Source organism: Odocoileus virginianus, chromosome 24, assembly GCF_023699985.2.
Source record: "Odocoileus virginianus isolate 20LAN1187 ecotype Illinois chromosome 24, Ovbor_1.2, whole genome shotgun sequence".
Lineage (NCBI taxonomy): Eukaryota > Metazoa > Chordata > Mammalia > Artiodactyla > Cervidae > Odocoileus > Odocoileus virginianus.
Window position 1 is genome coordinate 18,988,525 of NC_069697.1, and position 11,999 is coordinate 19,000,523.

The 11,999-nt window shown below is 36.9% G+C and overlaps 1 protein-coding gene across 2 annotated transcripts in view; it reads right to left on the reverse strand.

Moving 5' to 3' along the window:
* The window catches only part of EPYC (epiphycan), a 37,389-nt gene extending 25,608 nt beyond the window's left edge, over positions 1–11,781 (reverse strand). Inside the window, exon 1 of one of the 2 annotated variants that reach the window (XM_070454859.1) lies at positions 11,617–11,781. In XM_070454859.1, the coding sequence (XP_070310960.1) occupies positions 11,617–11,781 (165 nt within the window). Of the gene's footprint in view, positions 1–746; positions 914–11,616 lie in introns of those variants that run through there. The other variant, XM_020894852.2, reaches the window with a different exon arrangement.
* Between the last annotated feature and the right edge of the window lie 218 nt (positions 11,782–11,999).

Consider the following 11,999-nt stretch of genomic DNA (forward strand, 5'->3'; position numbering starts at 1 on the left):
CCTCACTGTCTTAATTTATATTTTATGTCATAATATAACACATAATTAATAATATATAATACAAGATGTGATGTGGGGAATGTAATACAATATACTTTATATATATATATTTTTGTAAACTATTTAATGAGATAATATTATCGTATATAGCTTGTGCTGCTTAGTCACTCAGTTGTGTCTGACTCTTTATGACCCCATGAACTGTAGCCCGCCAGGCTCCTCTCTCCATCGGGATTCTCCAGGCAAGAATACTGGATTGGGTTGCCATGCCTTCTTCCAGAGGATATTCCCAACCCAGGGATCAAACCCAGGTCTTCCACATTGCAGGTGTATTCTTTACCATCTGAGCCACCAGGGAAACCCATTGTATATAGCTTATGTTAATCTGATTTTATCTATAATTATATTTATACATATTTATATATCTATTTCTGTATTCATTATAGCATTTATGCATGTAACTAGACTTACATACTATTCAAAAACAACAGTAGATAAACACATGAGTAAAACAATTTACATCTAAGATTTTCTATCAGGTCTGTGATTCATGACAGATTTGGAGACATAATTTCTCAGCATATCTGTATATTTTGTGGCTGAACTCATAGACACCTTATGTCCCCAAACTACAGATCTTGTTTATACTGATTTTTTCACTTCCTTTATTGTGTTGAAGCTGTGCTTTTATAAGATAACTAGCCTGAGAGCTACTGAGGGGCAGGGAGGGATTTGGTCTGATTTACCTGCTTCTATTCCTGACTTTCAGCAAAAGATTGGTAAGTGGATCCAAAGTGAACCCATGTCAGTAGAGTTAGTCTTCATTATAGCACAAATCCTCTCCCTTCCATGAAGGTTTCTCTGATCACCAGTGCATAACCCTCTGTGGCTGTTGACTAATAACTGATTCCATGGTAAAGATAACATTCATTGAATGTTACCTATGTTTCAGGCTCTAAGTTAAATCATTGTTATTCAGTCTCTTAAGTCATGTCCAAGTCTTTGTGACCTCATGGACTGCAGTATGCCAGGCTTCGCTGTCCTTCACGATCCCCCAGAGTTTGCTCAAGCCCATGTTCATTGAGTCGATAATGCTCTCCAATCATCTCATCCTCTGTCACCCGCTTCTTCTCATGCCCTCAATCTTTTCCAGCATCAGGGTCTTTTCCAGTGAGTTGGCTCTTTGCATTTTTAAAGCTGCTACCTTCTAAAGTTAACTCTTTCAAAAATTCCCTTAAAAATAATTTTGAACTAAATCACGTGTTCTGAAGATAATCTTTCCCATCAGGGTTTTTTCCAGTGAGTCAGCTCTTCACATCAGGTGGCCAAAGTATTGAAGCTTCAGCTTCAGCATCAGTCCTTCCAGTGAATATTAAGGACTGATCTCCTTTAGGACTGACTGGTTTGATCTCCTTGTTGTCCAAGGGACTCTCAATAGTCTTCTCCCAAGGTATCTTAGGACTAGGAAGCTGAAACTCAGAGGGTTTTTATGACAGTTCAAGGCCACACAGTTGGTGTGACAGACTTGAGACTCACACATGAGGAGTCTGACTCCATAGCCCATGTCACTCAAATCTGTGAAAAACTGCCTCTCAAGGATGAATCAGGTGTATACATGAGCAACACCCAAAGCTGGTGGTTTCTATCCCCATTCTTTGTAGTGTGCGTGAAATGATTTAAGTGCCCAGGCAAAGCCAGATTGAGAAGCAAATATCCTACTTGTTTATTTGCTTAGAGTCTCCACTCTGCCAGTCTATGCCTAACCAGTGAACTCCATTCCTCTAGCACATAATATTTAAATTATAGGCCCATCTCCCTCTTTTGTTAAAGTCTTCAAAATCCTGAATACTATTTGGATTTTTATTCAGCACCAAGTAAGATTTTTGTAAAACAAAACAGACTTTTAAATTTATCTTTCTCCCAAATTACCCCACCAGTCAATACTCAGTCTTGAAAGTGTTCTTTGTTGTCATCATTATATCAAAATTTTGTTTCCAAATAGGCCCTGGGCCATTCATTCAGTCTGAGTTACTAAGAGTATTCTGTGGGTTCCACATGCTGGCATGTAGGTAGGCTGAGTGCGATGAAATTCTGCGCTAAGCATAAGTCTGGTGCTCAAATTGATTTAAGTGATTTATACTAATTATCTAAAAGAATGTGACCACGAACACTGGCAATGAAAGCTGTATCTTATTTTCTACTTTCTCTTGAAAAAGTACGAGGAAGAAATGTGTTTGGCAAAGTTTACTCAATCGCCATGTTTTTGACAAAGCTGCTTCCAGTTCAGAAGGATCATCTTTCCTGTCTCTTCCTTAAATACTTTGACAGCTAAGAGAGATTCTTAGATAGTATATTAATTGCAATCACTAGAAAACTTTATCTGGTTCCTAATACTCAAATAACTTAATTTCAGAGAAAGTAAGCCTCAATATGGGACACAGCTAAAAGAAGCAAAGATAAAAGAGAAGGAATTGAAAAATAATGGAGGATTTAGTGCCTGGGTCTCTCTACTTTGGTATCAGAAGAATCTGGTTTAAATTTTACTCTGAAACTTACTAGTTGAATAAGAACTCTGATCCTCAGTTGCTCTGAAAAATAAGTCTTATTTCAAGGGCCAGTTTTGATAATTAACTTATATTTGTGGTCTCATAAATAATGTATAATAGAGATACAAACACAAACAAATCACTGGCAAATAATATCAGTGATCTTTTTCTCCTGATGAGCCTGCATGATTGTACATTTTTGTTGCTTCACTTTTTTAAGGTTTTCAAATAGCTTAAAAAAAAAATCAAACCGTTTAACGCTGCTTTGGAAAGAAGCATATGGAAACTCAATCAGAAACCATATTAAAGGATCATCAGCAAAATTCTTTCCTCTCATCCTCAGAGCATCTTTGATGAAAAGGGAGGGTAAAGAGAAAGATTAGCTTTTAATTTTTGCCATAGCCTGAAAAGAATGTTTACTTCAGGCCGAGTGACACTTTAACAAGTTACTTCTTCCAATAAGAGGTATTTTATATGCCAACCATATGTTTGAAATTTTAAAACATATTGTGTAAATTGGCCAAAGTGAGACATGATTCCAGATATAAGATAAAGTACTGCATACCTCTTTCACCAGAAGAAATAAATAGTAGAAATATTTCTAATTTAATTGTTTTTTTGTTCAGAATATATAGAGATGAGTTTTGAGACAAACTACCCTCTAGTATTAATGAAGTTTTACACCAATTCATTATACTTGTATAACCTAATTTTAAGATCCTTTTTATATGTCATTATCTAAAGTGGACATTGATTTCTGTAAGTAGTCCCATATTAGTTTGATTCTACTTCAGCAGTTTCAGGTGTCACAGGCCATCAACATATGTTCTAAAATTTTTTTTTGCATAACATCCTGTTATGACAGGAGAAAAATCACTGCTCCATTCTTAATTGATACAGCTGCCTTCACTGAGTTCTGTCCCATTCCTATAACTTCACTAAATTTAATTTTCATTTCCTTGGCAGAGTTTATTGATAAATGCTATTTTTGAAGCTGAATATATTTATTTCAATGGAAGTTTTTGTTTTAAGGATAATTTTAAACAATCTGGCCACCTGTTCTTCCTGTGAAATTAAAAAAAAAAAAGGCCTTAATTTTAAGATCAGTGGAGAGTAACAGCAAGAAAAGCATTCCTCATTCAAGAAATTTACTCTTAGCCAATTATTAATGATGTTTTTGGCTAGTTATTAATGCTATTTCCTTATGAATGCATACTCTCACTCATTCCAGTATGTATATAAGGCAATTTTTAAAGCACACATGGTAACATTTCAGAAAATAACCTCCATGAGGAGATTAGGATGACGGGAAGATAGAGGTGTGGGAAATAATACAAAGCCAGGGAAGAATGAGGCAAAAATTAAGATCTAGTTTTCTGAAAAAAAATGACAAACACAGTTACAAGATGGATGGCCTAGAACATAAACAAAAATTGCAGCCTGTTCTGACACTGAGGCCTGAGAGAAATTTTTCCTTCATGTCCTCATGAAAGAGCATCGTGTGATGATGTCCTAAATGTCCCCGACACCATCCTATGACAAATATAGTCAAGTGCTTCATGGGACCACATGGTATAACATCTCTGGTATTTATTGAAGATATGGGAACAGTGCAGGCTCAATTAAATAGAAGTAATTATGCAAGACTAAATAATGTGATAGAGGTGTGGAGAAGTCAAATTACCTGGATGGAGCCAAGAAAATTTCCTGGAGGAATGGAAGTTCATACCTTTCAGCAGAACCTCAATAAATATTAATACAGTAACTGAGTATGTTTCTAAGCAAAATCATTTACTCATGGGCAAGACCAATGATTTTTTAGACTTAAGAGAAACAGACAATTAATAATGCAAAAACTGCATCATGAAAATGGGAACACAAAATACCTGCTCAGTCAAAAGCACAATATCAACTTAAGCCATTCAAAGAATACAGAATTTTGAACTATTTAGATTTTTCATGAACCATTTAAAAAAATTAGTGAAATGTTTCCTTGGACCCTACACACTCAGGTTATTCCTTATAACTTAGATACATATACCTATTCGCAATTATTCTTAAGTAGTCTTAAACCATTTTTTATTAAAAAATTAGGTAACTTTCAGTTGTCTATAAAGTTCACTTCTAGTTCACCATATTCACTCATAGAAGAATGTTTTTCTTTGTAAGAATGCAGTATAGAATGTTCCCGGCATTAAGTTCAACCAAAACTGGTGCAAGTTATAAAGGACGATTAGAAAATGGTAGAAAATGAAGGCAGGACAATATAATCTTTATTAGTTTGTTAGAAATTATATTCTGGTAAGAGAACATCACTATGATGTTATATTATGTTATATATGTTATATTATATATGATGATATATTATGAATAACTGTAATCTTAGTCAAGTTACTTAACTGCTCTTTGTCTCAACATTCTTATCTATTCAATGGGAATAATAATGGACTTCATTCTTTGGTTGGGAGAAATAAATAAGATAATACATGTGATATTCCTAGAACAGTACTGACATGTATTAAGTGCTCAGAATTAAGCTATTATCCATCAAGAAGGAAAACATCTGCATTTCAGTCTAATGGCTTATAACCAGTTCCTACTCATATCATTACAGTAAAATGAAAGCTAAAGGTAAAAACTGCAGCAACTTTATATCAGCAGATTTATCCACAGGATAATTTAAAACATTGTGATGGAATTTGTTGTTGTTGTTTATTTGCTAAGTTGTATCTGACTCATTTGTGATCCCACGAACTGTAACCTACCAGGCTTCTCTGTCCATGGGGCATCACAGGCAAAAATACTGGAGTGGGTTGCCCTTTCCTTCTCCAGAGGATCTTCCCAACCCAGGGATAGAACTTGCATCTCCTGCATTGGCAGGCAGATTCTTACTGCTGAGCCACCAGGAAAGCCCAGATGATGGAATAGCTGGGTCTAAAATCTTTTTCTAACATATGTCCAGTGGATCCCAGATATTCTAGATCTTCAGAAATCACATAAGTCATCAGTCTGAAATATTAACTGCATATAATTTTCAAACCATTGGAAGAAATACTTTCCAACCACTGAGGAGGTAATGAATATACTACTACCAGTAGAAATTAATAAAGCTCTATTGAGATTCTAACCCTGGGAATCAAGGGTGGTTTGGCTCACTGACTAAATAAATCACTGGACTCATAAATACAAGCCTTGCAGTAATTCAAATGTGGCTTTCAGAAAAGCAGTTTAAATCACTACATATTATATTAGTTTTCTGTTGCTGCATTGAAAATTGCTATCTGGGTCAGGAAGATCCCCTGGAGGAGGAGATGGCAACCCACTCCAGTGTTCTTGCCTGGAGAATCCCCGTGGACAGAGGAGCCTGGCAGGCTATAGTCCATGGGGTTGCAAAGAGTCGGACACGGCTGAAGCGACTTAGCACACATACACACATAGCAGTTTGAAACTATACTCATTACGTTCATAGTTTCTGTGGATCAGAAGTTCAAGAATGGCCTGAGTGGGTTCTCTGCTTATGGTCTCACAAGGCCAAAATAGAGGTGATGACCAGGGCTGTAACCTCATGTGGATCTTGAAGTTTCTTGTATATTTAGAAATGGGTCTTTTCTACCTCCATATAATAGCTGGCTATCAACTTCTCCTCAGCATTTAGAGACTTCCTGCATTCCTGCTCCATATACCCATCTAACTTTAAAGCCAGAAACAGATCATTTCCCTTGCATTGAATTTCTCTCATGACTCCAATTTTGTCCCTAACCTCAAGACACTGACTTTAAAGGGCTCATGAGTTTAGGTCAGGCTGACTGAGATAATATCCCTTTTTAAATTTCAAGTATGCCATAGAACATAACCTATTACAGGAGTGATATCCCAATATAGTCATGATGTTAAGAATTGTAAAGAGCATGGATGCCTCCAGGAATGGGCCACTTAGGGCACATCTTACAATTCTGCCTACCACATGTATCAAAGGCCTTAAGTATTCATCATACCAAGTTTAGACCAAAGGGTAAACTATATTGGCATAAGTTGACAAGTCTTAGATTTTATAAGAAAGAAAATTGGCATTTAAAAGCAGTTATCCTGTCATTTTACAATTTTAGAATATCAAGTTGTCTTTTGTACAGATGAAACAAATTCTAGGCTAAATTATGCAGAACCACACTCTTGGCATCAAGTACAAAAAAAAAAAAAAAAAAACAACTGAAGAATCTGATCCCCTGATTCTCAATGTGCATCATTTACTCTGAACTTTTTCATCAACGAGACCCTGTATGGGCGTGTTGTCAGTGTTCACTCAAAAAGTATCCCATAGTGGGAGAAGGCGAGGGTGGGATGTTTCAAGAGAACAGCATCAAAACATGTATATTATCTAGGGTGAAACAGATCTCCAGCCCAGGTTGGATGCATGAGACAAGTGCTCGGTCTTGGTGCACTGGGAAGAGCCAAAGGGATCAGGTGGAGAGGGAGGTGGGAGGGGGGATCGGGATGGGGAACACATGTAAATCCATGGCTGATTCATGTCAATGTATGACAAAAACCACTACAATATTGTAAAGTAATTAGCCTCCAACTAATAAAAATAAATGAAAAAAAAAAAAAAAGAAAGTACAGGGAAACACACTAAAAAAAAAAAAAGTATCCCATAAGATCAAGACTGCCTTTAATTTATAAAGATGAGATATATAAGTTTATTTGACCTTCCAGAATCTAAACTTCCAAGACTGCTTCCAGGAAATTCATGCCATGTTAATCAGATTCTAGAATCCATTCACATGACTGAAACTGTTGGCTGTATTTCATATTTTCCCATAGGGAATTATATGGTAATTGTTTATAAGGAAATTTATAGTAATAATTTGTGAATATCTGAACTAAAGTTCCTCTGAATTTTGTTCCTCTTGTCACCTTTATCATATTGATTTGGTTGTTTTTTTATTTTTTCCATAGGTGGTAGGTGAGTGGATTGGTTGATTGATTTTTGTTACTGGACCCATTTCATAAATATCTTTTTAAAATTACATATCATTTATGTTTTCAAGTGTGTTATACTTTCATAACAGAAGCAGAAGATATAAAGAAGAGGTGGCAAGAATACACAGAAGAACCGTACAAAAAAGATCTTCATGACCCAGATAGTCATGATGGTATGATCACTCACCTAGAGCCAAACATCCTGGAATGTGAAGTCAAGTGGGCCTTAGAAAGTATCACTATGAACAAAGCTAGTGGAGGTGATGGAATTCCAGTTGAGCTATTTCAAATCCTAAAAGACGATGCTGTGAAAGTGCTGCACTCAATATGCCAGCAAATTTGGAAAACTCAGCAGTGACCACAGGACTGGAAAAGATCAGTTTTCATTCCAATCCCAAAGAAAGGCAATGCCAAAGAATGCTCAAACTACTGCACAACTGCACTCATCTCCCACGCTTGCAAAGTAATGCTCAAAATTCTCCAAGCCAGGCTTCAACAGTACATGAACCATGAACTTCCATGTGTTCAAGCTGGATTTAGAAAAGGCAGAGGAACCAGAGATCAAATTGTCAACATCTTCTGGATCATTGAAAAAGCAAGAGAGTTCCAGAAAAACATCTACTTCTCCTTTATTGACTATGCCAAAGCCTTTGACTGTGTGGATCACAACACACTGTGGAAAATTCTGCAAGAGATGGGAATACCAGACCACCTGACCTACCTCTTGAGAAATCTGTATGCAGGTCAAAGAGCAACAGTTAGAACTGAACATGGAAGAACAGACTGGTTCCAAATAGGGAAAGGAGTACATCAAGGCTACATATTGTCACCCTGCTTATTTAACTAATATGCACAGTACATCATGGAAAATGCCGGGCTGGAGGAAGCACAAGCTTGAATCAAGATTGCCAACCTTATGGCAGAAAGCAAAGAAGAACTAAAGAGCCTCTTGATGAAAGTGTAAGAGGAGAGTGAATACGTTGGCTGAAAACTCAACATTCAGAAAACTAAGATCATGACATCCAGTCCCATCACTTCATGGCAAATAGATGGGGAAACAATAGAAACCATGACAAACTTTATTTTGGGGGGCTCTAAAATCACTGCAGATGGTGACTGCAGCCATGAAATTAAAAGATGCTTGCTCCTTAGAAGAAAAGTTGTGACCAACCTAGACAGCATATTAAAAAGCAGAGACATTGCATTGCCAACAAAGATCTGTCTAATGAAAGCTATGGTTTTTCCAGTAGTTATGTATGGATGGGAGAGTTGGACTATAAAAAAGCTCAGCGCCAAAGAACTGATGCTTTTGAACTATGGTGTTGGAGAAGACTCTTGAGAGTCTCTTGGACTACAAGGAGATGGACTGCAACCAGTCCATCCTAAAAGAAATCGGTCCTGAATCCTCATTGGAAGGACTGATGCTGAAGCTGAAACTCCAATACTTTGGCCACCCAATTCGAAGAACTGACTCATTGGAAAAGACCCTGATGCTAGGAAAGATTGAAGGTGGGAGGAGAAGGGGACAACAAAGGATGAGATGATTGGATGGCATCACCAACTCGGTGGACATGAGTTTGAGTAAGCTCTGGGGAGTTAATGATGGACAGGGAAGCCTGGCATGCTACAGTCCATGGGGTTGCAAAGAGTCAGATACGACTGAGCAACTGAACTGAACTGATAGCACATTTATATCTATATTTCTATCTATACCTATGTCTACCACCTACCTAAAGTCAGTTTTCTGATGATGACTTCGCTGCAAAGGATTATTTTATCAGTGATGATTTGTGTATTTTAAGCAACTACGAGGTGTTGTCTGTGACTCTCTGGAACCCTCTACTGTTTAGGTTTCTGAGCTTGGGTAGGCCATTATGAAAATTAGAAATGTTTGCCTGAAATAAGGGCTAGAGTATGTAAGGATATAATGTCACCCATTCATTACCTTATGGAAAGGTTCTTATTCTAGAATAAGCAAACATGAGGAAAGGTTGTCTACTAAATCATCTCTATATGGATATATTGATTAGCTTAATTTTCTTGATGGCAGGAAGAACTTTAGACTTTCATGAGAATGTATAGGGCCTCTTGGGCAACAACAACCAAAAAAATCCTGACAGTGAGGAATAACTTAAAAGCAGTCTTCAGATGAAGTTCACTTCCTTCACAGTTTGCCCAGGGTATTAAAAAATGTGAAAATGTTACTTTTGCCACTTCATGGACTGTAGCCCACCAGGTTTCTCTGTCCATGGACTTCTCCAAGCAAGAATACTGAAGTGGGTGACCATTTCCTTCTCCAGGGGATCTTCTCAACCCAGAGATCGAACCCAGGTCTCCTGCATTGCAGGTAGATTTTTTAATCATTTGAGCCACAAGGGATGCTTAGTCTCAAAAGGTGTTTTCTCTATTGTGCATCTGTTCTGAAGTGAATAAATAGTCCCTTGAAGCCAAATTCCTCAGCTCCACTTAAAATAGAGAATTCACTTATGGTACTCACCAATCCTATGAAATATTTTTTGGAAGAATGACAAATAAGTTTAAAATCTTTATTTTAGTAGATAACTGCAAATATACGCTGTGGTTTTTCAAAAAATTTATGCAAGATGGAAAAAGGAGCAGGGCAGATGAGTTAAGTGCTGAAAACTTTCTTCTAATGCTCTCCATTAATGCAATAGAGATATAGATATCACATTTATTGCAAGATAGATATTAAGAACTGTAAATTCTCTACAGAAAGCCCCCTTCATATAATAGAAGGCACACAGTGAAATGAATCAACAGTGAATATTAATAAAGATTTAAAAACAGTTGTAACCAAATGTTCAGAAGAAAAGTCTCCTGCTGTCAAGCCTGAAATTTCACTAAAAAAAAAAGATAGACAAACGAGAGGGCAAACAAAACAAAACAAAACAAAAAAGAGGGCAAACGAGAGAAAGACAGTAAAATATAGGGTGGGGGAGAAGATATAAAAATATTGTACAGTGAAAATCTAACTGTATTTAATAAGGCAATAAAAAGAAAGATGAGAACATTTACTATCTTAAAAAGGATGTATCTAAGTCTCATACAATTTAAATACATGCTTTTGTTTAAATATTTCATGTCCCTAGTTATCAAAAGTTATTCTAAGGAGATTTGCACTTGAATGACTGCCCCAAATATGTTCTGATTCTGTAGAGGTGATGTAATTTCCCTTTTGGCTTATTTGCACTTAATTAGTTTTTGTCAATGTTGTATGTTCGTTATACGCCAACATTTCAAGGTCTGCTTGTTTTCTGATTCAGAAAAAATTAGTCTGTATCCTTTAGTTATATAAAAAGCCTACCATTTAATTAGGAACATGTCATATTAGATTTAGGTAATGGTCTGTAACCTTGCCAATGCCTACATTACTGCTGAGAGTAATCAGTCATTTAGGGAAGCGTATTTCCACTTGGAAAACAGTAAAGTTTCAAACCATTGTCCCTTTTTTGCATTCTTTTAGTTTTATTCTATTACATTTTAATCTCTCACATCTTTTTTCTTCACTTCAAACTTCCCACACTTCTTTATCATTATAGGTGTACTATTTGAATTCACCTTTCTCTCACTGATTGCCTCTTTCTCTGTTCTAACTTGATAGGAACTCTTATTTTTCAACTTTATGAGGAGATATAAAGAAAATGAAGTATAAAAAAGAAAAGAGTCTTCCAGCATTAACCTCCATCACATCAAACATGTTCTGGAGAAAATGTTAATACGAAATTATTAATTTGGAACATTTCAGTGTATGTTCTCAGTTGCTCAGTCCTGTCCAACTCTTTGCGACCCCATGAACTGCAGCCCACCAGGCTCCTCTGTCTGTGGGATTTTCCAGGCAAGAATACTGGAGTGGGTTGCCATTTCCTCCTCCAGGGGATCTTCCAGAACCAGGGACCAAACCCGTGTCTCCTGCATCTCCTGCACTGGCAGGCAGTTCTTTACCACTGAGTCACCTGGGAAGCCAGAACCATCTCTACTTCTAAGTAAACAAAAATCTATTTGAAGAGAAGAAACCCCAATAATCCCTCATATAATGCTTTAAAAAGTCTCAGGAGTTGGAGGAATCGGTTACCTCAGCTCGCCCCACTGGAATGTTCTCGTAGCTGTACAGATGATCCAGGTCTTCTAAGGTGGCATCGTAGGCTTCTGAGTCGTAGTTGATGGATTCTAGAGTCGGGGCGGTCACAGCAGCACCCAAGATGACAAGCCCCACAGTGAGCCTTGCTAATGCTTTCATTTCTCAAACTTTCCTAATCATAAAACATTGAAACACATGAATATTTAATTGCTAATAACTTATGAATAGCTTGCACTAAATAGAATGATAGATCACCATCAATACTGAGAAACTCAAGCTGGTAGCTTTCTTTCAGTGGATAATTTATCACATAACATGTGTAACTGTGTGGATTCTGAGGACTACTGATGCCAGGTCTTCTAATTAATTCACAAACC